We start from the raw sequence: 26,123 nt of genomic DNA on the forward strand, positions 1-26,123 counted from the left end.
GTACCTGGCTGGAGACTTGAGCTAGGGGTGCAGCACATGCTCTCCAGTATAAAAGAGATCGCTCGATACTGCAAAGGATAATAAAAGCAGCTGGGGCAGTTTCAGGATAGGGCTAGTTCTTTAAGTGTTCGCTGGAGATGTAGACAATTCTTCCCCCCTAGTAAAAGAAAGAACCTTGGAGATGAGCATACACAGAAAAAGTGAAGTCACTTGCATGTATAAACTATGTTTTCTTTAGTGGTGTGTTACTGTACAGCAGTCGGGAGCAGGGAAACAAACTTGGTTTCAGTACAAGGCCACGGTTGTAACTATATCCTGAAGTTACAAGAGCAAAACTGCATTGTCAGAAGCTTTCTTGATCATAAATGGATTCCCAGCAGCAAAGGAAATGCTTAATTTCATTCAATATCCACCAATTCCACTTCAAAGAAAAGTTTTGCATTTGGTGGAATCCTGTTCAAACATGTTAAGGAAGCTTAAAAAACCCCTCCAAGCCAAGACCCCACCCCAGCAGACGAATCGGTGTTAAGTGACTCGCCACCTGCTCTCCCATTCCTCCTGTGGCAGTTTTGTATTTCACTGGCCCATTTTAACATCTTGGATTTAGTGCAAAACCACAGCTGCTGCCTAATGTGAGCTGTCGGGAGGCAGTTGGTACCAGTTCTGTGGATACACCTGCCTCTCATCCTTCCCACTCCTCTGAGGTGAGCAGCTGCATCTGTCTTACCTGAACTGCCTCCATTTCTGGGACACAGTCACTGCTCTCCCTCTGGGAGGAGGATGGGCTGTCCTGCTGCACTACAGAGGGAAGAAGAATGTCTGGACAGTGCTTTAAATTACCATGACATAGGAGTCCAGTGAGAGAGAACAATCCTCCCTCCTGAAGCACAAGTCAAAAAGAAACAGAACTGCCTAAGGTGCTCTGCAGGGTCACCGCTCAATCCCATATTCCGGCTGTATCCCGGAACTGGTTCTCGCCAAGGTTTAACTGCTGTCCCCGCAGTCACCCCTCCTCCCACCACACTGGTGAGCATCCCTGTTGGTGCTGCGAGAATAAGCGCTTGGAAGCAGCCAGAATAAAAATGCAGGCAGAAAGTAGCAAGTTCTCCACCGCAGTACTCCCTGCAGTTCTTTTTTCTTCAAGACAAATGGGCAATTGCATCTATCCGCTAAGTTCACATAATTTTTCTATGCTGTTAATGTTCTAAGCCTGCTGTAAGTAACCAGTGAGCGCTCCCCCCTGCTATACCCCTGCCCATAAAGCACTTTGTTCCCCCCAGCACTTCCAGTTACTGAATGAGCAAGTGGCTGTGGAAGGATACTTGGCATCCGGCTGCCCTTTCTTGCCGTATGCCCACTCGGGTTCAATTTCCAGTTGAGCCTTCTCTCCTTTACTCATTGTCAAGAGAGCTTCATCCCACTAAAAAAAAAAACAAACACACACACCCACAAAAAAAACCAAACTGAACTCAAACAAGGAAAGAACACATCAGCCTAACCAGCACCTCAAAAAATGTACATTTCATACGCTGTTCCCATTTGCTCCTGTGATGCTGGTGTAATACCACATCACCCTCCAGCGGGCTTGCCCCCCCCCCCCCAGCGGGTGCTGTGATGTAGCTTCAGATCCCTTTTATTTGTGGAAACACTCCCCCTTGGCCAATGTTCCCTGCTCCCACGTTAGCCTGGACTGTGCTTCACAGTGCAGATCGTGCTTTGATGTTGTGATGATACTCAGGAACCAATAAAGTACCGTGCTTGTTTCTAAGTATTCAGTCTCAGAACACATTTCACAGCGGACCACCGCACACACGCTACCAGGAGGTTTCTCTCTCTGCCCCGTGTCTCCCCACCATTCTGCAGTACCAACGGACTAGTGTTTGTTTAAGGCTAATGCCCGAGGGCTAATTTTATTTCAGTGCTTGTCCCTCTTCAAGACCCTCTCGTGTGGCCCAAAGCCAGTATTCGTTTAGCACCGTATCAACATTCCACAAAGAACAGCTGCTGCTCTGTCCTGTAGCTGCTTAAGGAAGCTACCTGGCACCCACACAAGCGCAGCAGCGCTGCGCCAAGAGACTAAAGAAAAACCCAGGCAACTGCTGCTTCTGCAGTACTGGCCACAAGCCCAGGGATGCTTTCCCCATCCCATTCCCAACCCCATCACTGCTGAAGGCCTTTCTCCTGCACAGCAGCAGCATGGTAGATTATGCTGGGTGGGGTTTGTTTTGATTTTTAAAGTCAGGTAAGCGTAAGATCCTTCTTGCATTCCTACTTTGCGCAGCTGGCCACCAATTTCAGCACTGGCTCAGCAGCAGTGAGGTAAGAGTTAAGCACCTCGTTGGCTTTGCACACAAGCTGTATCTCCCAGGCACACCAAGTTCACAGCAGGGTCTGACTTCCAAGACGTAAGCTAACAGATGGGCGTGCAGAATCATTCTTCTACCTAGCGCTCTTAGTCCACCTAGATACTCCCCTGGCACAGCTTCTACCTGTGCTGCTTCAGCACTCGGCAGTCGACACAGCAGAAGAGTTAACAGCATCAAAACTGCAACTTGGTTCAGTGCACAGCAGCACTGGGAATTTGGAGTTTCAGCATCCCGCTCAGAGTTAACAGATGAACCGATCTACACACCAAGAGGCACCAAGGCCAATACAAAAAAGCTGAAGAGAGAAAACAATCTTCTGACAGACTAAAGCACAGAGTGCATACTATGAGCGACGGAGCTCCAGGAACCCGATAACCTTGTCTACTGTGCAAAGCACTAGACAGACAGGCGCAAGAGGCTGCACCTGTCCCAAGGAACACGTAGTTGTTACACTGTTTTCCACACTTAATGAGAGGAATTACACTGCAGATGGATTCACGCATCCATAGAGAATAATTATTACATCCACAGGATGTAAATGCTTTCAACTTGCCTTTTTACTGCCACCAGAATAAAACCAGCAGCTCAAAATTTGCACCCCAGTCATAAATCTGGCGGAACGAAAACTCTTTTCGGATTCTGAGGGAGTAATTAATGGTTTACTTACACCTCTGATTACTTTTCCTACGCCAACTTTGAAACTTAAAGGTTTTGCTGCTTTTTTCTTCTTTGAACCTGAAAGACAGTTTGATGTTCATTTGCTTTAACATGACACCAGCTCATACCACACTTCCATCTACAGTTACTATTATGATCATGCTCTATATAAGTATCTTTTCTTATATTATTTTTAGCCCTCTATCAGATTTTTAGGGGAAAATTTAGTGCTGTACACTGAAAATGTTGTGAAATGTTGCACCAAGAGCTAAAGTGGATCAGCATCTTTCAGACACTGATGCAGTGGACCTCAAAGACTTATTTCTGAATTACTAAAATTGACAGTACAAGTTGTAAACACATTAGCAAAGTGAAAATAGTTAACACAGAATGCACATCATACAACAAGTACAACGACTCACAGACAGTATTCCAGTGACAGCCCTGCTGTTCCTCTCAATGTCAGGCATCACTACTGGAAAAGCATTTCTAGCACTACAGAATTTCATACACCCAAATTCTCTGATTGAGAAACTGTCACAAAAATAGCAGCAGACTTCTCCACAGTGGATGTGGTACCCCAGACTATTTCACATCACTCTCATTCCAGGGCCTCCATGTTTAAGGTTTTATTACAAGACGTACACCAAGAGGTGTCCATCTAGAGAAGCTAACTACACTGTTGGTGCTCAACTTCCATAGATAAGGGAAGCTTCCAGAGCGGGAACCATCCTTTCTCCAAAGCCATTTCAGCACAGATTAAATCCCCTCATTTCACATTATCTATGGCCCGGAGAATGCTGAACGTGAGGTCTGGCAAGACGCAGCAGTGTCACTTGACACCAGCCAGTCCTAAAATACTGCATTACCTCACGGAAAATCAGGTTTCCAGAGCAGGCTGCAGGGACACCCTCAGTCAGCTCAACCAGACGATGGCAAAAGCAGTTTGTCAGGACTCCCGCCATGCATACCTTCCAGAAGCAAATGCCTTCCCAAGGCTGCTTAATGAGTCCAGCTAATTTCCCCTACGTGCATTTGCAACAAGATGCCAAATGTATATACATGACCTTACTTGTTTGAATATTGGTATCGAAGACAGTTCCATCCTGTAGCTTTCCCGTATACCAGCAGTGAACGGTGTCTCCTTTCTTCGGAAAGTTGGTTTTATCACCCTTCTTTAAAATTGACTTTGTATACTTTGGTGGCCCCTAAGTTTTTAAAAACAGAGTTATGAGTGCTGCACGAACTAGCCTCAGCCCAGCTACATTTGAGATCCAACAACCACTTAGTTCAAGGCACCAAATGAGCGCGCTAGCGGACAGCACGTTCACGTGTTATTGCAGGGCTGCAATACTTGGGGAAAATGTAGCCGCGTCGCAGCTTTCAGCGCAGGCTGAAGCTTTGGGGGATGCATTAGTGGCGGGCCCTGCGCACGCTACAGACGCCGCGCGAGGTGCGGGCGCGGTACCAGCACCGGCCCACGGCTGTCACAGGCTTCTGAAGACGCGACCGGCCAGCAGCGCGAGGCCGGGGTGCCACCGACCTCCTCCACGGCCTCCTCGGGCTTCGCCGCCGCCTTCCCTTTGGCCTCCTCCGCCTTAGCGGGCTTCGCCTTCTCCGCCGCCTTGTCCGCGCCGTCCGTGCCCTTGAACCGCTGCGGGGAGGAGGAGGGGCGGCCGTCAATGGCGGCCCGATCCCGGCCCCCACCCCGCGACCCCCGGCCCCGCACCTGCGTGTGGAAAAGCTGCGTGTAGGCCGCGATGAGCTGCTCCTTATTCGCCGTCTTCGCCACGTTCTTCACCTGCCCCAGCAGCTTGTACTCCGCCAGGAACTGCAAGACACGCCGGTGAGCGGCGGCGGGACCCCCGCCACCCCCCCCGCCCCGAGCCAGCCCTTCCCGCCCGCACCGCCTGCGCTGCGTGCTCCTGGAGGAACTTGATGATATCCTTCTTGGGCAGCGCCTCGCTCCGCAGCTCCTCAGCCGTCCAGGGCTGTGCCGGAGCCGCCGCCGCCGCCGCCATTTTCCCGCCCGCCGCCGCCTCCCCCTCACGCACCGCCCAGCCTTCCCGTCGGCCCCGCGGGAGCCGCCGCACGGGACGAGGGGTGGGACGGGGATCGGCACCGCCCCAAAGCCGCGGCTCCCGCGGGGCTTTCAAGCGGCGGCGGCGGCGCTAGGACAAAATGGAGGGCGGTGCGGGGCGGCGGGCGGTGCCGCAGGGCGGGCGGGAGCGGCGCGGCGCGGCGGCGCCCTGAGGGGGGATGAGCGGCGGGCGGCAGCGCACTTTGCCTCAGCTCTGGCGGGCGGCGGGCGGGGAGGCGCCGAAGGGGGCGAGGAAGATGGAGGAGGCGGCAGAGGAAGAAGAAGCAGACGACGACCTGCTGTTGGCGGCAGCCGCGGCGGCGGCGGAGGGCCCGAGCCCGGCTGAGGGCTCCTGCGCGGCGGCGGCGGGCCCGGCACAGGGCTTCTGCGCGGCGTTGGGATCCATTTGGATCTACCCCACGAACTACCCGGTGCGCGACTACCAGGTGCGCATGGCCCGCGCCGCCCTGCTGGGCAACACGCTGGTCTGCCTGCCCACCGGGCTGGGCAAAACCTTCGTAGCCGCCGTCGTCATGTACAACTTCTACCGCTGGTTCCCCGGCGGCAAGGTGCTCTTCCTCGCCCCCACCAAGCCGCTGGTGGCTCAGCAGATGGAGGCCTGCGTCCGCGTCATGGGCATCCCGGCCCGGCACATGGCCGAGATGACAGGTAGGGCCGGGAGCCGCCGGCACCGCGGGGCTTGGCTTGGAGGCGAGGACAAGCGAGGTGTAACGCTACAGTGTGCGTGTGGGGGGGGGAGGGGGGGAAGGGCGGAAAAAGGCCGTTTTTAGGACAAGAAGGTTTTTAAGGCGTTAACTCCAGCTTCTGTAATCGCTGCAACCCCAGGTCACCACCGTCAGGGTGGCGGCGTTCTGGGCTCCCCGGCCCAGCCGCGGGGCTCACGGCGCTGCTGATCTCTGCACAGAGAGCTCCCTGCCTGTGAAACTTAACACTAAGAATAATGGCTTTTTTTTCTTCTTCTTTCTTTAAATATGCAAACCCTGCGAACTGCAGTTTATTGCTTACTGCAGTAGTAGCCTTAATGACTGAATCCCTAACTTGTTTTTAAGTGTGGGTGCCTAGGCGGTGGCTTGAGCTTTCTGGCCTTATTTTACACGGTTCTGGATTTAGTGTTTTAATGCAAAAAAAAAAAAAAAAAATCTTCCTAGCCATTGCATTGACTTTTTTTTTTTTTTTCCTGAAAATGGGACAGGCGTCAAGGTGTGCGCTAGTTTAAAAGGCACTTATTTGCCAAAGCTGGTATGTGCCTGCCAGCCCCGTCGGCCTCCTGCTGTCACTGCCAGGTCAGCTTGTTCTCAGCAGAACCGTTTGCTAATGTTACTTCTTTAATTTCCAGGGGGAACCCAAGCTCTCAGTCGGAGAGAACTGTGGACTACCAAGAGAGTCTTTTTCCTTACGCCTCAAATAATGGTCAATGATCTTTCTCGTGGGACATGTCCTGCCGTAGAGATTAAATGTTTAGTTATTGATGAAGCCCACAAAGCCCTTGGAAACCACGCCTACTGTCAGGTAATGCTGGATTCACCCCACTCTTGTCTCAAGATTACAAAAAACCTCCCCCAGAATCACTCACGGGGTCTTAATAAAGTGTCACTGTCATCACTGCTGGAGGAAGGTTCTCCATTAGGTCCTTAGCTTTGTTTGAAACAGATCAAACAGTCCTCTGTGTCGTCAGTGCCTTGTTTTTAAGTAATACCTGTATTAGAACTTCGTAAGGTGAGGTGAGAGTTTTTCTACTGTATGAATAAAATTGCAATTTTTGTTTCAACTGATGTTTTTGACTGGAGCAATCTAACAAAAAAGAAAGTCACTATGCTGTTTTTCAGACATATTTGTATTTGCAGGTGTACTCCGGTGTGTTTGTGTTATGTTGGAACAGCTCCTCAGTGGGGGGAGGCATTTTTCGGGTTTTTTTTCCCAAGAAAAAATGTATGCTTTTTTGGTAAAGTTCTTTATTTTAGAAATTCTGAATTCATTTTAATTTTTAAAATAGGGGTTTGTATTGGTTAGCAAAGACTTTGTTGCATACTGTGACTTAATCTCATAGTAATAGGTGACCTAATAGAAAGTTAGTTTTATATACTGGAGAAATTAAATATATGTGGAGTTATGTATAGTTGCTTACTAGGCCTCTTTAAAGGAAAGTGGGTGTTCTTTGGTGTTTGTCTGGCTTGGCATGCTGGAAAAGAGACAGTAGCTTGGCAAGTTAAAACAGTGTATGTTGGTTTGCCAGTGTCGCAGTTTTCTTTTATCATTTATCAGAACTATATCCACTTTGTTTTCAAAGGACTTCAGTTTATGCATTACTTTATTTCAAAATTCTGTATAAAAATATTTTCTTAAAATATTTTGCTATTAGCGAATCACCCAGTAACACAGAGCCAAGACTTGCATTCATTAGCTTTTGCGTCAGCTATAGCTGAGAGAAATCTCTTCTGTCACCCCTTGTCCATCCCCAGGGCTGTGAAATTGGCACGCTTTGTTCTCTGGTTTGGCTGTGCCTCTGGGTGATTTTCAGTAGAACTATCAGCACAAATGGAATTCCTCTTTAGTCTCTGTTCGCTTATTCTCTGCGCATTGCAAAGTGGGTCAGAAGTTCACTGACAGCTGGCAGAGTTCAACTCTGGGAGAATGAAGTAGGGAGGCAATTTGGTTGTTGCCTGAATGTTCAGCAGCAGTTGCGCTTGTCCCAGTTTTGGTCTTGGAGAGGGGTTGCGAACATGGGAAGTCTAAGGGATATTCAGCCATTTTCCCAATTGCTAATGCAACATTTTCAAGTAAGACTCGACTGAATGCTGGTTGGCATGGTGGTTATCATCTAATCTCTGTTCAGACTTCATGGGACTAATCATCCATGATTTACTTTTTCTGGGGGGGGGGGATGGTTCTTACTCTTTCCCAGCTTGCTTGAGTTAATGTGCTGTTAATCTTTTCTGTTAAATCCAGTGAAAAATCCTTTCATAATTTACCAAGGTGTTTCTGCTGAGTGGGACTGAGGTAATATACTTAATTGAGATTAAGTGTTCTTGCATAAAATGGTTATAAACTGAACACTTCCTGGTTTCCATTTCAATTTGGATATACTCTTTTTAGAATATTTTGTTAAGCTTTTTCTACTTAGTGGGTATTTTCCTTTGCTTATACAGTTAATCTCCTTTAAGGATATTAATGGAAATTTTCCTGGTTTTAGGTTGTAAGGGAACTAAGCAAACATACAAGTCAATTTCGGATCTTGGCTCTAAGTGCCACACCAGGCAGCGATACAAAGGTGAGTTACAACTACTTGCATAACTGAAATAATTTAAGTTTCAGTAGAAGCTAATGTTTAATGCCAGTTTGAACACTGTGCAGAATATTGAAGTCTGTTAGAATTCCGCATAAAAACTGAATCTCTTTGCAATCCATTAGTTGTTAAGGGTTTGTCTTTTTCATGCTATAGACTATTATTTCCTGATCTTTCTAAAAGGAAGTTAATACCTTCTAGTTTTTGAGAATACAAACCTACTTGAACCAAAAAGAATATACTCCCACTGCAAAATGGGTTTCGTGTTCTGTTCCATGTGGTGTACTTGCGTAAATATAAGTAAGGCTTATGTTTTCAGTCTAAGGTAGATGGACATCAAAATTCAGCTTAAGCTGCTAGCTCCAGGTTACTTCTCACTGGGTATTTCATAGTGCACCTAAAGCCAAAGGGAGAGTCCTGTCGCTCCAGCCCCAGTGCAATAGCATGCTTTTTGTATTAATGAACTTACCATATGGGCTGTTTGTATAATACTTGAGATCTTTAAGTGGAGAGTCTTTCATTTTTCATCTATAGTTAGTAGGTGCCTTTTCCTTACAATTATATTCAAGGCCTGCTAAAGTATGAAAATAGTTACTTTCATGTGATACTGACTTGCACTGTTGGAGTGTTAAGCAAATAGTCTTTTTTTGTGGCTTCTCTAACAGGCTGTGCAGCAAGTTATTTCCAACTTACTCATTGCTCACATCGAGTTATGTACTGAAGATTCTCCAGAAATTCAGCCTTATTCTCATGAGCGACAAGTGGAAAAAATTGTTGTTCCACTTGGTGAAGAATTGGTAGAAATTCAGAATGCTTACATCCGGGTGAGTTGTTCCATTTCTTTGTTGTTAAATGGACAGTGTCACTAAATACATAATCTCCCTTCCTATTTTAACATTTCTATCTAGACTAGCAATATCTTATAGAAGTAACACTTTTCTAGGCAATTAACTTTACCTTTGAGTATAAGGCAAAGAAAAAACCATGGTTTTGACTACAGCAGCTGCAGTTTCATTTTGCCAGGTAACACTGGTGTAATTACTTAAATAGCTCTGGTGGAAAACTTAGTTGAATTAGTTTTCTTATCCTCTTTCAGGAGTCATTGCCAAGCTGACATGAGACCTAAACCAAGGGCTTCTAAATTTGCCTGAATTTAGTAGTATTAGGATGCTGGGAATGGCCATGCTTGTGTTGTCCAGGTTGTTGCCAGCCTTATGAAAACTGTATATTGACTGAAACGTTTTCTCTTAATAGGGAGTATTCTTTAGAGCTTTAAGTGATCTGTAAGTATACTTAGTTCTCCTTGATTTGTCTTTTGGTTGGTTGTTTTTTGGGGTTTGTTCATTGTTGTTGTGGTTTTGGTGTTTTTGTTTTTTTCTCTTGAGAGCTTTTTTCTTTTCCTTTTTACCAGTAGGCAATGTCCAAATACAGGACAGAGTAGCAGGGGCCAGAACTGTTGACACAGACCATTAAGTTGTCATTGACTGGCTCTCTGTGAGGTACCAGTAGACAAATGATATTACATAAGATACTACTGCAAAAAGTTCAAAATGCACGTTCTTTTTTTTTTTGGTTAGAGACATTAAAAAAAAAATAGTATTAAGTCAGTATCAGACTGTTGGCCTTAGAGAATGTTTTCAGTTAAATGATTTTGGTATAGTTTATGTGAAGACCATTGGAAGGCAAACTTGGTCGTTCATTTTCTAGATTGAATTAGAGCAGCTCTTTTCAAACCGGTAACCTGAGAGTGTATTTAAATCAGGAAGTTCCACTGATAAGCTACCAAGAATTTTACAGATAATTTTGCATCACTGCAGGTGCCTCTGAATGTTCGCGTTGAATGCAGGCATTTTATTTGAGGTGTTTCACTTGAGATTTAAGCTGAAATAAGTTTGTAGGTTTGGCTAATCTGGTGTAATTGAGGAATATAGGCAAACACTGGCTAAACTGTCGCTGTGGTTTCAGCGTTTTCTATTTCCTTTCTTTGATCTGGTATTTGCATTTGTATTGCTACTGCCTTACTTAGGAAGTACGACTTGTGAAAACACAGAAGGTATGAAAGGATGGTGCCCCAGCCTTTTCTAGTGCTGGCAGCAAGCCAAGCTTTAGTCTTGAAGATCTCAGCACTTTCAAAAGTGGCTCATATACTTCAGTTGCTGTGGAGGTATTTCTGTAGCTGTGGAGTTTTCAGCAGCACACCTGTGGACCTTTGTCCGTGCCCTGAAATTAAATTACATCGTTTACTGTGCTCCTGCGTTCTGGCCTTTGAGCAGTTTGAGATCAGGGTATGTGAGTGCAGCCACAGAAGCAGCAAGTATATGTTGCATTATCCTTGTCCCTTGCCAAAAGAATCAGGAAGTATGTTCTGTATGGTGTCAGGATTTAAGAGAAAACTCAAATGCTTGTGTCACTCTCTGTGAAGTATTGCTTCTCTACAATTTGATTCTGAAACCAGTCCTACCCTAGCCTGTGCTGCAGTAAGAATTGTGGGAGACTGTGCTGGACACAACAAAAATGGGGTTGCAGATGGCCTCTGCAGTGAGGAGGAGTGAGTTTGCTAGCAGACCTGCTGACTGCAGCACAGAGACTCCAAATGTATGTGTTTATTTCGAAGAGTGCAGGGCTTTTGAAAGTTATTTAAGTTTTTTGATGTCTTAGAGTGACCATCTCAAATTTGGGGCTTAAACAGCTCTTGTAAAATCAGAATAGCAACTTGTGACTTCCGCTGCTCCCATTCAAAGGAAAGATAGCAAAAGGACTCGTGTCTTACAAAAATGAAAGCCAGGTGTACACTGCACAATACAATCATTATCTTTAATTTTGACAAACAGTAACAGTAAACAAGACAACACTTCAGTGAAAATGAAGGACAGTGTGAAACAGCACAATGCAATAACACAACGGGAAAATTATATTTGTGTACATACAATAAGCAAGGCCCTGAGTATCACAATAGCTGGAGTAAACTTCTTAGGCACTAATGCTTGTTTGAAAAATACACAGTATGCAGGACAACATTTATCTGTTAAGGCTACTTAATTTAATCTTCAAAAAATATGGGTGAATTCTGTTTTATTATCTCCTTTGAATAGTGGAAATCTAATAACTTCAAATTTAAAATCCATTAATTAATGGCTTACAAAGTAGAGCCACAGATGGATAATAAAATACCTATTCCGATAACAGGAGATAACCATGCTTGACATAATGTTTTCAAACTGTCTGAAATTATGTATTTGAGTAACAGTGATGTTTCCGTGGCATTCACTGGTGTAACTATTAGGTAAGCTTTATTTGTGTGTTGGTTAAAACCTGCAATTCTTTATGCCCGTGCTTGTGAGGGCCAGTTACGGAGGTTGCTGTGACATTCCATAGCCATAAAGTGTATCTTCAAACTTGAGATTAATGGGTTCTTTCCCAGCAGCAGAAGCTGTCTAACATAAGTCAAAATAAATACTATCTTGGAATTCACAGTTTTACATAAAACAACACTGAACACTTTGCTGCAGTTAGGATATCAGCACATTCAGATAAATTATTTTTATATTTCAGTAACAAGAATGTTTCTATAACATACTGACAAGTAGCTGAGTCACAGAAGTATTTAGGTGAAGATTGCCTATGGAAAGAGACATAAGATATAGCAAATGCTTTTTGCAACAGACATTTAAAATGTAAAGTATGTACAAACCAGTACTTTATGGTGAGAGGATTTAACTACTTTCAACAGCTATGATACCGCTGTGCCAAAGCGTTAATATAATTGGCAAAAGCAATCAAATTGCAAAAACTTCCTCAGTTTGCCATAAAATCTTGTCAAAGGTGAAAACTTTTTATTGTCTCTTGTGAAAATATTTGGGAGGCCAGATGAGGGGAAACCAAAACCTGTTATTTAATGCCTCCCTGGGCCTTCTACTCAACTTTGTTTTTAAAAACATTGTCATTAATTTGTTAGCTTTCACTTTAATACTGGCTGGCATTTCCAGCAGTCTGAGGAAATGTTAAAAATAAATAAAAAGCGAAATAAATAAAAATCAAGAGGGATACGATCCAACATATTGAAAAGGAAGTTGTTGGTTTTGGTGGTTTTTTTTCCCCCCCTCAGGGCCATGATCCTGTATCTCAAACAAACTGAGAAGAATAAGAGACGTGACAGGTACCTTCATAGTCTCCTTCTGTTAAGTAAGAATTCCTTTGATGTGCATTTAAATTAGCACATCAGACAAAGCGGTTCCTACTTGTGGCCACAACTGACACAAGCATTTGTCCTGTCACCTGGCAAACCAGACTTGATAGCTTTCTGGCTGGAGTAAGAAAGGCCCCAAACCCACTGTCTTGTTTTGAGATCCCCCCCACCTCAGTTTAACATCCAGTTAATTTGTGGCAATATGAATGTCTATGAATGCTGGACTAGTGCAGGGTATCTGAACAGCTACAGGTTCAGAAGAAGCGAGGATTGCTGTTTTGGTTTGGGGTTTTCTTTTTCCCTCTTCCCCCCAGACTATCAGTTTGTTTGTATTAAAACTAAGGCTTTTCTCTCTCCCCCCACCCTTCTCCTTGCTGTCTCCCCAGCAGATCTGTGGGCAGCAATCACCAGAGGGCACCTTGGTCATGCTTAAGCCCAGTCAGCCAGGGCCAGCCAGCACTCTCTGATCCTGCTGCTCAACAAGAGGTTTTAGGTTAAGCATAAAGTTGGTTTTGTGCAGCAGAGCGCCTTATGGAACTGGGATGTTTAATGTTCTTGAGACCTATACGTTCATTCAGAAGTACTACAGAAATTGGTTTGGCTTGCCAGCTGACTACTGTAAAGCTAGCAGACACTGGCTCTGGTTGCAGTTCGTATGTTGTAACTGAAGAACACAAAAGCTCTATTTAAAGCCTAAATCCTGTAATCCATAAATAGTGCTGGTGATGCACTTAATGTCTTTGTATATAAAATTTAATTTACTTCTACTAAGATTAAACTCTACCTTTGTATCCGTAAGAAAGAGGAGACATTAAGAAGTGATTTTTGAGAGCAAAACTTTGCTACCCCAATTCTCCAGAGCAGCAGGCACTCTTTAACTGTGGTGAACAGCAAAGTGTGCATGCTGCTCTCAGACCTGATGTGCACAGAGCTGTGTCAGCTTGGCTTTCACTCACAGTGTGCCAGACCACCAGCTGTCTGCTTCAAGAGTTATCATATGGATGAAGGGTAAAAGAAACAAGCTGTAACATAGAAAATTAGATATTAGGAAGGGAAAAATTCTCACAGTGAGGATGGTCAAATACTGGAGTTGGGCCCAGAGGGGTTATGGGCTCCTTATCCCTGGAGATAAGTAAAATCTGGGGGTGTGAGGCCCTAAGCAGCCTGCTCTGCCAGCAGCGCGGGCCCTGCCTTCGGCAGAGGGCTGGGCTGGGTGACTGCCAGAGGTCACTTCTAGCTGAATTTTTTTCTGTGATTCTGTGAAGTATTTGTGTCACTTACAACATTAGTAGTGTGGTACTGCCATAAAAGTGTAAAAAGGTACTGAACAAATTAATGACTTCAGCAGCAGTGTTTTAACATTCAGCAAAGCTCTAAGAAGAACATGCTCAGAAATCTGAAGAGTTAGAAATAACCACTTTCTATTAAGGAATGCCAAATATAGTCATGGCATTACTATGTGTGTGTGATTAAGGTAACTTGTAGTTTTTGCTATCAAAACTTTAGTGAGCAGTAAGGACTGGTTCTGCTTTCTTGGCCTCTTCTCAAAGTTAGAAGTACTTTGGTTGAATGCTTTTTTGAGGTAAGCATTAAGAATCTCTGTTCCACAGATGATGATGTTAAAAGCAGTCAGCATTGGCCTACTCTTACTCCTTGGTTTAATCCCAGTGGTCTAAATCTGGTAGTTACCTTCAGAAATTAAGACCTGAACATTCTTTTCCTGAAGCGTAGCCTGCACGTGTGAGGTGGTTTTACTGTGTGTCCCGCTGAAAGCCCCACCAGGGTCCTTGTGTAGCTGGTGCAGCACTAGGTGGCTAGGGTTGGGGGCTCCAGGGTCTCCCCTAGCACTGTCCTAGGCCACCAGCAGTCTAGAGATGCTAGTAAGGGGACGAGGAGAGAGGTCTCTGTCTCCCTTATCTTGTTAAAAAAAAAAAAAAAGATAAGGTGAACTAACTTTTAAAGTGCTAAATATCTCCATTAAAAATTGTGTAAAAACTGTAAAAGTTGACACAGGAAACTGTTTCAGGTGTTACCTCTGATTATTAAATTGGAGCGATTGCCTTGCTAAACTGGCTAAAAGCCACATGTCTAAAATCTTTGAGGGTCTGACATCTAGTCTCATGCAATTCACGTGTAAGATTCTGCCAGTAAATCAGAACTGATTCTTGTGGCTGACGAGCATCGGAAAGGGGAGGCTATGGTCTCTGGAGGAACCAGATCTCGTTGTGTCGATTGGCAGCAGCTGGGTTTGTATATCCTGCAATGATGAATGTATCCTGCAAACATAACTCGGGACTCTCCAGAATTTCTGCCAACAGGTTTATTTCTCTCATTATAGAGTCTTCATTGGTGATTCCTCTGAAGCTCCTGTAACAATCAACTTCATATCAAGTTCTTTTTAATACCCACAGTTTTTCCAGAGCCTAGACATGCCTCCTAAATCATTTAGTCATGTTTCACAAATGATACTGTCTGACTGTGATTGATCTCAAACAGATAACAGGGTTGGGTTTTTTTTTTCTTAAATTTTCAGTGATATGTCAGGCGCTTTGTTCCCAGCTACACAGAGTAGTCTGTGCTTTGAGATGCTTGTTACATCTCACACTACAGATGCATCATTTTACCAAGTAAGCTCGTAACCGTTATTTCCTGAATATACCAGTTTCATGAAGCAGGCAGCTTTTAACCATTCTGAAAATCAAGTTTACCATTTATTAGCTTTTAGAACTTGATTCAAGAGACATAACATGCCCAAATTGAAAACTGCATCTTTTACCTTTTCTACCAGAAAAAAATTTAAATGGTTCTTACCTACTATAAACAATAGTAGAAGGCCATTCTTCAATGCTGATGTCAGAGTCAAAAGGGTGAGGTGGCTCATCCTGCAGCACTTCAGGCAGGTAGTATGCTACTGTCACTGACTGTGTCATCGCCGATTGAGATTCATTTGTATGGACTATGGTCACATGGGTATTGTTATCCCCAAGTACAGTCCTAAGGAGACATACGTGATTTCTTAAAAAGACAAAAAAAAGTCTACATACTGTGCTCCACTTCTGAACTCATACTGAATAATATAAAGTGAGTACCACAGAGCAGTTTTGTTACTAAAAGGAATTCAGTAGGATGTTTTAGAAAATGGAGTTGTGTATTCTGACTTGGAAGTAGCATTTTCTTATACTTTGTAGTCTGTGTGTATATATATATATATCTCTCCGTAAAACTTACATGTGCAAATGTGTGTGCATGTATGTCTAAAATGCAGTATATGGTGAGCTCTCCTATCTTCATGTAGGGTGAGGAGTTTTAACTTCTGTCTCTTAAGAGGGTTGTGTTTGTCTTGTAAACTGACCTTATGTCGTGATTTAAATATTTGGGAGCAAAGAACGTAGTTGAGGTAAAAGGGCTGCCTTGTGAATTCACTGAGAATTCGCTGTTACCAAAATGTTGCTATGTTCTTGGAACGCTATAGGAAAAGGTTGGCTTTCTTGACTGTGCAGGTAGCAGTGATGACTAGGCGTGGGTTCTGTACACAGTTTGAAAACAAAACCTGCACTGTTCTGGAGCCAAATTTACTTTTAAACGATGTAAAAGTGTTAAAAGAATGAGGAGAGTGGGGAAAATACCTGATTAAGGCAAAGCTTTTGTGATCAATGCTTTTAGTTTCTTGGAAACAAAATTAAGGTTTGACTTGATTACAACCCACGTGCTACTACAGAACAAAACACTGGCCATTGCAAGACTTCTTAGTCAACTGGAGAATGAAAAAATGAGAACTGATGGCTGGAAGTTTGAAACCAGATCAAACTGCATTGGAAACTAGGTGGATGTTTTTTATGCAGGCACAAGGACATTGTGGACTTGCCATTATTTTAAAGTTCTTGACTTAAAACTGGATTATCTTTCTGGAAAACATGCTTCGACCACATAAATTTTTGGTGTCCATTCAGACATGCACAATTTAAGTATCATAAACTAAAATGGAGGCAAAACATTATAGTCTCTTCTGGCCTTACACTCTGAGTAAATCAGTACTGCTGTGAAAACTAAACCACTAAAATTCTGTAGTGAAAGCCTTATTTCTAGCTGACAGCTGTACAAAAATAGCCATTGTTAATACTCAGGCAGTTGTCACAATGGCCCTGGAAACAGGGATGGCTTCCTGCAGATGTTCTCTTCTAGCACATACACAGAGGAAGCAGCACTTTGGTTTAGACTCTGCTGGAAAGGCTGTATTGTGGGAAGATGTCCCTCTAGGCAGGGTGGTGTGTTTGGAAAAAGCTAATAAAAGTATCTCCCCAGTTAGGACATGCTAGTGCATAAATACAGTGTTTTAACTTTAATGTAGAATTGTGGTACCAATTACCTGAGGAATTCTGCTCACAAATGTACCTCATAAGCTTCATGAATCCAAGGCATATGCTCTGTTCATACTGCTTTTCTTTCATTTTTATACAAGCCCACTTGGCTTTTCCATATTGACGTTTTTCATAAAGCAGATCTCCAAGCTGCAAGCACAGTAAGATAACAATTTTGTATTTTAAGTTAATCATCTAGAAAACCCAACCAAACAAGTAAAAGTCAAACAGTATTTCATTGCTTTACTTATGGCATCAAGAAATCAACTTCTCCAGGTGTGTGACCAGGAGAATGGCAAGCATAAGGAATGTTTTTAAGTCTGTGCCAGCTGTACCTTAAATGCATACTATTTAATACTTACATGCGTTTAATTTCAAGGTCTAGGCTGGCATATAATTAGATAACCAAAACCAATGCAGTGTGTGCATCTTCCTTGAATGGAAGAATAACTATTTTCAACTGTTTCAGCTGTTGGTGAAATGATCTTGAATGTGAATTGCAGTTCTCATATAAGTCAAGAAGGGGTATGCTGCTGATCTTGGACCAAAACTTATTTCAACATTCTTTAAAATAAGAACCTGTCATCTTCTGGACTTGCAGTATTAAACATTTAGTTGCAATTAACACTGAATAACCTTATTTTTTTATCTGCAGTTATTACAGTAGTACTAAGAAATTGCTTTCAAGCATTTATTTACAACATAAATAGCCAGGAGTCCCAAACTGTATAGTGAAATATACTCACGTGAAATATAATCAAATTGTGATATTTATATGTTTGAATTGTATAGCTTTGCTTAAAAGAAATGTGACAAGAAATCTTCATGTGTGGTTGGTAAAGATTTTCTTGATTCGTCATATATTGAAAGTTAGACACTTGTTTGCACATTTCCTGAGCTACAAACAATTTCCTGGGCATTAATTTTAAATTTTGATTAGAGGGTAAGATGGTTTTGATAAGATGGGTTTGGAAATTGCTGCTTTGTTTGATAATGATCCATGATACAAAAGTACATGTTTGGCTTTAAGTTCAGATATTAATCTCATTCAAGTACTCTTTGCTAAGGTTTGATTAACATGATCATGTAAAGAAGCAAATGCATTGATTTAAATGAAAATAGGTATTTTCTTTCAAATGTCAAAATACAAGGGGTTTTTGTTAAATTAATTATAAAATGTCATAAATGTGTAATTTGGTCATCTGCTGACTTTCCTGATAGTTAGTTTCTGCTTTCCAAAAGGGAAAAAATTTCATATGTAAAAATGGTGAGTTGTTAAAAATGAGTAGTTACCCCATTGTAATGCTTTGTGCTTCTGACGTTAAAAATCCTAGATGGTTAAAATAATTTTCTAAAGAAACATATTTTTGGAAGCTAGGTATTAATGTTGAAAACATTGTTAAAACTTCAACTGGGAAGGGAAACAGTACCTTTTCTTTGCGGTGGATCAGAGTAAATGGGATGGTCTGTCTCTCCTGGGGGTTGTTGTTTCTAGTCAGCTGCTGAATTGGCTCTGCCATGTCTGCAACAACAAACCACACTTCCAGTTTTAGACATGAGGCTGTAGAAATAAAGATTAAATGTGTTTCATTCTGTCCCTTAGTTAAACTTCAGGGAACATTGTAACAAGTTTAGGTTGTCCTTTGATACTAACGGAAAAGGTTAACTGACTTCTGTCTCGGTACTGCTAGAAACAGCTTTCACTCCTGCTCTGCATATATGACAAATACACACCTGCCTATGGGAAGCCTTTGGCGATGCTGGGCGTTCTGGCCCTGTACAGATGATGTTGCCAATTCTAGCAACTCTTTCATGGTGGATTGATGTGTATCCGCATGAAGAAGTAAATTGAGTTGCCTGCTCTTGATCACAGGTCCCAGGAAATACTACTGTGCAAACTCAGTCTTTCCAAAAGATGTCTTACGTCTAATATTTCACTGTATGTTTGAAATTACGCACTTTTCAGTGCTACCTATTAGTTGGGATATACATTGAGTGTGAGGCCTGTGTTTTTGCTCAGAAGCCACAGTGCTGGAGCCGTTGGTGCAGCCCAGGCTGGCTGTTAGCCGAGTGTCCTGGCTAGCCTGGCCATTCCTGCTGCCCAGGTACCACACTGCTTTTCTCTGGGATGCACTGCCAGCTGCAGTCTCTGCAAGTGATAAAACAGAAACTGATGGAGTATGCATTCCAGCTGTGGGGATCCAGCTTCAGTGATGAAAAGTGGAGTTTTGCATTTTAAGTGAATTGCATTTTATATATATATATGTATGTGTGTGTATATAATTTTCTTTTTAATGCAGGCCCTTCTAGTAAGACCTTGAAGGAGGGGAGGACTGCAAAATAAAATGCAAACAAATGTTTTCATTAAGAAGTAGAGAACATGAACTTTTGTTTGTAGTTTCAGAAGGAGACCGCACAGAACAGGACACATGCTATATCAGCAAGACTGCAGTCAGCCAGTCAAGGGAGGTGACTGTTCTGTTTGGTTCTCTTGAAGCTGCATTTCACATGCTGTGCCTGGTTTGGGGCTTCATGGTACAGAAATTGCATTGATGAACTCGAGATACAGCTGGTTAGGGCAGGATGAAGTGCAGAAGGGTCTGGGAGAACTGGATGTGCTCAGGCTAGAGGACAGACAATGAAGGTGAGGTGTGGAGTGGGGACTGAAGGGCAGAAATTATAGATGAGGGAGGAGAAAAGTGTCCTGTTAAGTGAAAGAAATATAAGATGAGGAAACTTAACTCCTCAATGTATACTTCACTAAAGAACTACTTCTTAACAAGACACATGATTGTTTAACAAAGAAATTGGAACATAGATTTGTGCTAACACAGTTGCTTTTTGTTTCGCAGTAGTTTTATATGTATGTGCTGTCTGATCAGCCAAGTACATTAGATGAAAGGTTTTATTTCAGTTTGGAAGGGGCAGAAGACTGTTGACTTAAAGCAAATACTAACATTCTAGCAAAACTATAACATAATATATATTATGGTAGGAATACAGCAAAGCAAGTTTCAGTGTTCTGGCTGTCAGGATCCGATACATCTGGCGGAAAGAAATAGTGGTTCAATGTTCTCAAATAGCCATAGTCCACATAAAGCATTAGTAAAGATGAAATGGAACATACCAACTTCATTTAACTAACAGGGATGGTGTATGTTTGGCATGCTTTTTATGTTTGCTGTTGCCTGTTGTCTTGCCCTTTGGAACAAGAAGGACTCAGAGTGCAGTCTAACATGTCATCATTTCTGGTCTGAGTTTGCACACTGTGGTGGCAGATCATTATGTGAAGGAGAGTGTTAATAGTTGATAATTGCTGAAGTACTCTTAAGCACCTGCATGCTCACCAATACTGAGATGGAACTGAAATGTGCGGTGACTTCTTTAATGATTCTCGTGATTTGTAAGGAATGAAATAGCAAAGCTATCCTATTGTTTCTAGATGTAGTGACACTAGTAGTCATCCAGTCTGTAGTAATCATTATACTCCTAGCCAAACTCAAATGGATAGAAGGAGCAAAAATATATTGCACTTGCATATATAATACTAGCGTATTCTAGTACTTCTCCTACAGTTTTGTCATTTAAATGTGGTTGGATTAGGTGTGTTTGCAACTGTTGTTGTCTTGACATCAATTCTAGCTGCAGTTTATAAATAAATTCTGCTTAGGTGTTGTTCCCTAACAGACAGGCTTGGAAACTCTATATACAAGTTTAATCTTAAGAATGGAAAGACTCATTTCCAAAAGAGTATTTCCTTGTCTTTCAAAGTTCAAGTAACAGACATTTGTGTACTTAGATACAGATTAGAAACTTAACTTTTATGTACAGTGTTTGAAAGTCTGGTTGTGAATTTCTGCCATACTCTACCTCACGGTACATACCAGATGTGCATGAAAAGGACTAAAGTTTCAACTGAAGTAAAAGCCCTTCTCTTGGGTGTTTTAAGTGCCTCAGTATCTTAAGTAGAAAAGTCAGGATGATGCGGCAGGAGAGTATAATCCATGTTTCAGAGAAGAGGAGAATTAAGATGCAGGAGAATTAACGTGGCCTTGGTCACTTTAGTAAATCTGTAGCTGAGCTGGGAATCAAACCTACATCTCCTGGCATTCCATCCAGTGTAGGAGTTTTAGGTTTAAGACTATTTGGAGTAGTAAAGATCCCTTTTAATGAAGGGGGAAAGGCTACACTTCAGTTAATTTTTAACATTTTTTTTTTTAAAACGTCATTGGAAAACATTTAAAATTAAGTAATAACTGATATGTAAAATTGATCTCTTTGGAGGCTGAGAGAAAAATAATTGTAGATTAGACTTCAGCACTGAATTTTCCAGAGTATTCAATAATTAAGAAATGTTTTAGGACTCTAGAAAAGTTAACTCTATTTTTAGATCCCTTTATTGATAGGATCTTGATTGCAGGGCTTTTAAAAGTTTTTCTTCCCGCCCCCCCCCCCCCCCCCCCCCCCATTATTGCACAGGATAGGGATTGCAACTAATTAAAGTCCTTTCAGGAGTTTTATTCTTCTGTTTGTGAATCCCGTGCCTGTCAGGCAGGACAGTATAACATTTGGATTATAAGTATTTTAATCTGCACAATACTTAAGACTATACTGCCAAAAGCAAGTGAGTTGCTCCATTTACACATCCAAGCTTGCAAACTTGAATAGTGGTGTGACAAAACAAGGCACGATGAGCTGTAGCAGTGCAGCTAGGTAAAGGCTTGGCTCAATTATATTTCAAAATTGTGATTACAGTTGCTACTATAGGTAGGTATTGTGAAAGTGGCATATCTTTACTAAGGGATTTATATAGATAGGACACACTTGACAAGACTTGTTCATAGCAGCAAGATTGAACAGTATTTAAATTGTTGCATTTCTTAATTTGTGTCTGACTGGACCTGTTGGGAGTATCACTGAAGCAGGATATACTTGTCAGCTGCACCCTTAAATAATGTACATGCACATGAAACTTTGTCGTTCTGGAGTAGAGGAGACAGCCTTTGTAATGATGGGAACCAAAATCTTGATTCTGGAGAGAACTAGTAGACATGCCCCTTGGAGAGAACAATCCAGAAACAGCTGTGGGAGGTGCCTATGAGCACTGTTGGGGACGCAGGCTCAGGGCTGGGCTTCAGCATGGGGCTGCACACCAGGGTGACCTCCAGCAGCAGAGGCTTTAGTCTGTTCCCCCATACTTCCTTCAGCAGACAGGGGTTCTGGCTGGTACAGAGGCTGCTGGGCTGCCCCTTACATGAGGTAACCTCAGCAAGGGGGGTATGTTGGAATTGTTGGAAAACCACCTGCCATTCAGAGCTGAAGTTTGATCTGGAGCCTGGGTACTTGACCTCAGAGCACACCGGTTTGTATGCTGAGTGTCGTTAGACAGCTTTACACTTCAGCAAGCAGATGTTTCTGATGGGTAGCAGCTTTCCTGAGCTTGCTTGTTAATGGATGTTCATAAATTGAAACTAGAATTGAGAAATTTAAAAGTAACAGCTCTAGCATGTTTTCTGCTTCTACTGGGAGTAGGTAAAATACAGTTTTCAAGCCAAGAAAGTTAGATTGTACCTTTCTGCGCCTTTAATTTTCTCTTACCTTTTGGTTGTAGGTATGGCATAGGCCAGTCAGTCAGTCTACGGAATTAAGATCTTGCTAACAGTGATAAAGTGCAGTGCCAGCCATATAAGTATCCGTTGTTCTTATCTTGCAAAATATCTTGGATTATCTTTTTTTTAAGAATGCTTGCAGTGTTCCTGTTATCTTTAGAAGGTGCTAACATAAGCTATGAAGCAAGTAATAATTTAGAAAGCTGGACTGTCACCATAGAACAAAACAAGTGTCAAAGCCTGAGAGGGATGGTGATGTTCTTATTTTGCAGACTTTACCATTAGACTACAAGAAACCGTGTTCTGTTGTTAGAGTCTTGAGTGCTCTGTTGGCACAGTCACCACGCTGGCAGTCAATAGTCAGCCAAGTAAAGCTCTTGTATTTTCTTGTATTGTGGTGTCAGTGACTCCAGCTGCTTGGATGGGGCACACCAGTCAGGAGAGATGCTCTGCTCCCTCTTGATGGGGGGGATTTCTCTCCCCAGAAAGTCATCTCTGTGGCCCCTCTGTATTCCCTGAGGCTCAAGTACATTTTAGCTGACTGGGTACTAAAGGTGGGTATAAAACAGTTAACTTAAACTTTGAATGGACCATGTAAACTACTCAAACAGCCTAAGAGAGTTTGCCATAGTTGAGATGTAGTCTGCTCCTGTCAGATAGCCCTGGGCAGATTTTTGTAACACTTGTTTAGCATTACAGAGTAAACCTTTTATAATACAGTAACTAAAATCTGGTAAAATGCTACTTTTGAACATATTTCCTAGACTTCATATCCTGCCTAATAAGTCCTAGACATTTCAGTGCTTCGTTTCACTATGTTGTCAGAATATATAATTTTGTGGGAAGGAATCTTGTTTTCTGCTGCACAAAGCTACTCTTAAGGAGCAACTTGGCAGCCATCTGTTCACCCCTCACTCATGTACAGGTAAATAGGGAGCCCCTCTCCTCTCCCCCTCCCTCTGTGCTCCTGCAGAACCTGAAGCTGCCAGATCCGATGCACGGGTTACAGATCCACAGCTGCTGGAGCTTGTGAGGCTACTGGGTGGCACAGCCGGTGCAGAGCACGCAGAGACCCCTCCTGCAGGGCACTGGGAACAAGGCAAGCCATGGAACTCTGCTCAGACTGACCTTGCTCTTTTAGCACCTGACAGGACATTAGTTTTAATTGTTAAAACGTTAGAAATATGAGACTTCCAGGCATGACTTGAAAAGGAGGTTGTACCCTGACTGCAGTGTTGGAATATAGAAAAAGTTTAAGTAAATAATTTCACTTTGGTAGCATCTAGTGCAGTCTGTTGTTCAGGGATTTGCTGCTTCCCACCCTCTTTAGGGGTGGATTTATCAGAAGAGCAGAGATGCTAAAGATCCTTTTCTGCTTCTGTCTGCAGGACAGAGCAGATGAGTTAAACTTTCTGAATGAGCCAAGTTTGCAGTTACTCTTTCCTGCTTGTTAGGAGTTACCTGACTTGTTATAGCCTTTCAGAAAGTTGAAAATAATTTTTTAATAAGGTAAACCTGGGAGGTTTACTGTCAAAAAGCAAAGTCCATCCTTTTACTTGTTTAATTCTGTGCTGTCTTTCATTTCAAGCATCTTTCCTTAAAGAGCTGCATCGGTACCAGGGAGATGTTCTTACGAGCGCTTTTGCAGGTAGTCAATTTAATATTTAATTAGGACTGAAAACTCACGTCAGTCCTTTTAGTCTAAGTGGGTCAATCCACTACTACTACAACCGCTTCTCTAAGCTAGAGAAATCCTTCGGCTGGCCCTGCGCAAAGCTCCTGCCGGGCTCTGTGCACCGACGCGTGCGGAGCTGGGACGGGCACTCCCGCGGTGCCCGGGGCTGCCCCGCCGCCCCGCTCCTGCCCCTGCCCCGGGCCAGCCTGGCCCTGCGGCCGGGGGCGCGGGGAGCCGTGCCTCGCCCCCTCTCCTGGGCAGGCAGCGGGGTGCCGGCCCCGAGGGCGGGCTCCGCCGGGGCTCAGGGGGAGGTCTGGGGTGTCGGGGCCGATTGCCGTGGCCCCGCCGGCGGGGAGGGGGGCCCGGGAACCTGTCACCGGCGTGGGGGCAGCGGCTGGAGCTGCCGGCCGACGGTGAGCAATACCGGCGCCGGGGGCGAGCTCGCGTGCCGCCTCCCGGACGCCCCTGGCCCGGCGGCCGCCGTGGGCGTAAGCGGCTTGGCCCGGCCCCAGCGCTGCCCGGCGGCGCGGCTCTTACCCCGGGGCACGTCCACCTGGTGCCCTCGGCCCACGCTCTGCCAGTAGCTCAGCAGCCGCTCCTGCTCCTCGTCCTCCATGCGCTCGGCCTCCTCCTCCAGGCTGCTGCCGTTGCTGTGGTACGCCGAGTCGGGGCTCTCCTCCGCCATCCCGTCCAGGTCCTCCAGGGTGATCATGGCCGGGGCGCCCGGCTCCGCGCCGCCCATGCGGCACCCGCCCGTCTCCATTGCGCCCCGCCGGGGAGCGCTGCCCGCGCCGCCTTATGAAGGGCTCGCCCTGCCCGGGGATTTGAGGGCGGGGGGGCGGGAGCGGGGTGTGCCTGCCCTCCCGCGGGCTGCGCCCCCCGGGGCAGGGCTGCGGGGCAGGGCGCTGCCGGCAGTCCTGGTGCTCTGTGGCTTCACCCGGTGCTGCAGGCAGGATCCGAGCAGCACAGATGGGAAAGAAGCTGGTGTTTCGTATGTGTTTTCGCATTAACTCGTGCTCTCTTTCCTAGCCGTTCTCTTCATCGCCTTTTTCCCCCGCTGCTCTGCACGTCCTGTTAGTCCTCCTTCATTGTGATTTTCTTCTCCTATTTTCATACCATGCCAAAAAGAGAGATCTTTCGTTTTACTCGGGAGTGGAGTGTCTGTGAAGTCATTCCAAACTGGCTCCGGTTTGGAGTGCAAGAGCCATGGGTCATCTGGTTGTTGGAAGTCCAGCAGTGGAAGGTGACAGCTGCGTAATTTTGCCATTGCTGAGGCGAGCCTTTGTGAGAGAGGCGGGTGAACAGACCTCTTACGGGGATGGAAGTGATAATTCCAACAGGACCTGAATTTGAATCAGGAGTCTGTGTGGGTTCTATTTGTAGTTGTCTTTCATTCCAACTTTAACGTGAAGTAAGTGTTGTGGTCCTTCTTGCGCAGGCAGGAAAGGGGAACCTCTGGGCTTTTAGAATTTTAGAATAATAGGAAAACAGTCACCTCCCATACACTGTTGAGATGCTTGCACATCTCAAGGACAGCCAAAGGTTAGGGATGGAAGTGTTGACTCTGTGATGTGATGCTTAATCTCCCCCCTCCACCCCCACCCCCCTTTTTTTTTTTGTTTTTTTAATCAATATCTTTCTCCCAGGCTCAGCTTTGGTTACTTAACCCCAGGAGGTGATCTTGGTGTGACAGTGAAGTATTAATTGCCTTAGAAGCCAGAGACGTGCAAGTCCTGACTGTGTACTTCTGACACTACAGACTGAAATCCTGCTGTTCCTATAAAATGTTTCTTCTATCGGCTAAAGCTGACCAGCCAGGGACTGGTTTCTTTGAGAATTTGAAAATGGAGGAACAACTGCCGGTGGGAACATCCTGAGAGAACGGTTC

General features: G+C 44.1%; 3 protein-coding genes across 3 annotated transcripts in view; 1 reads left to right on the plus strand and 2 right to left on the minus strand.

Annotated features, from left to right (window-relative positions):
- Positions 1-206: 206 nt before the first annotated feature.
- FKBP3 (FKBP prolyl isomerase 3) lies at positions 207-5,080 on the minus strand. The gene is made up of 7 exons (XM_037393879.1): positions 4,931-5,080; positions 4,753-4,854; positions 4,567-4,677; positions 4,096-4,231; positions 3,034-3,101; positions 1,323-1,420; positions 207-453 (listed from the first exon to the last, which is right to left on the minus strand). The coding sequence occupies exons 1-7, from the start codon at positions 5,042-5,044 to the stop codon at positions 399-401; spliced, it is 684 nt and encodes a 227-aa protein (XP_037249776.1). The 5' UTR covers positions 5,045-5,080; the 3' UTR covers positions 207-398.
- A 239-nt stretch (positions 5,081-5,319) lies between these two features.
- Positions 5,320-26,123, plus strand: part of FANCM (FA complementation group M) — a 75,715-nt gene continuing 54,911 nt past the window's right edge. Inside the window, 4 exon segments of the mRNA XM_037396172.1 lie at positions 5,320-5,772; positions 6,461-6,633; positions 8,315-8,392; positions 9,073-9,231. Coding sequence (XP_037252069.1) covers positions 5,361-5,772; positions 6,461-6,633; positions 8,315-8,392; positions 9,073-9,231 — 822 coding nt within the window. The 5' untranslated portion in view covers positions 5,320-5,360.
- Positions 11,196-25,100, minus strand: LOC119151843 (heme-binding protein 2-like). Its single transcript, XM_037396175.1, is given in 6 exon segments — positions 11,196-14,960; positions 15,405-15,561; positions 15,564-15,587; positions 16,960-17,101; positions 18,382-18,473; positions 24,773-25,100. Coding segments are annotated over 6 exon segments (813 nt in total). The 5' UTR covers positions 24,999-25,100; the 3' UTR covers positions 11,196-14,788.

Source organism: Falco rusticolus, chromosome 7 (genome assembly GCF_015220075.1).
Source record: "Falco rusticolus isolate bFalRus1 chromosome 7, bFalRus1.pri, whole genome shotgun sequence".
Lineage (NCBI taxonomy): Eukaryota > Metazoa > Chordata > Aves > Falconiformes > Falconidae > Falco > Falco rusticolus.

Bases quoted from the DNA above. Each gene is read 5' to 3' on its own strand.
- FKBP3 (XM_037393879.1), bottom strand. From the start codon at position 5,044: ATGGCGGCGGCGGCGGCGGCTCCGGCACAGCCCTGGACGGCTGAGGAG. The intron at 3,102-4,095 runs GTAAGGTCATGT...ACTGTCTTTCAG, and splicing joins CGATACCAATATTCAAACAA to GTTCAAAGAAGAAAAAAGCA. The intron at 1,421-3,033 runs GTAAGTAAACCA...TTTTTTTTTTAG, and splicing joins TAGGAAAAGTAATCAGAGGT to TGGGATGAAGCTCTCTTGAC.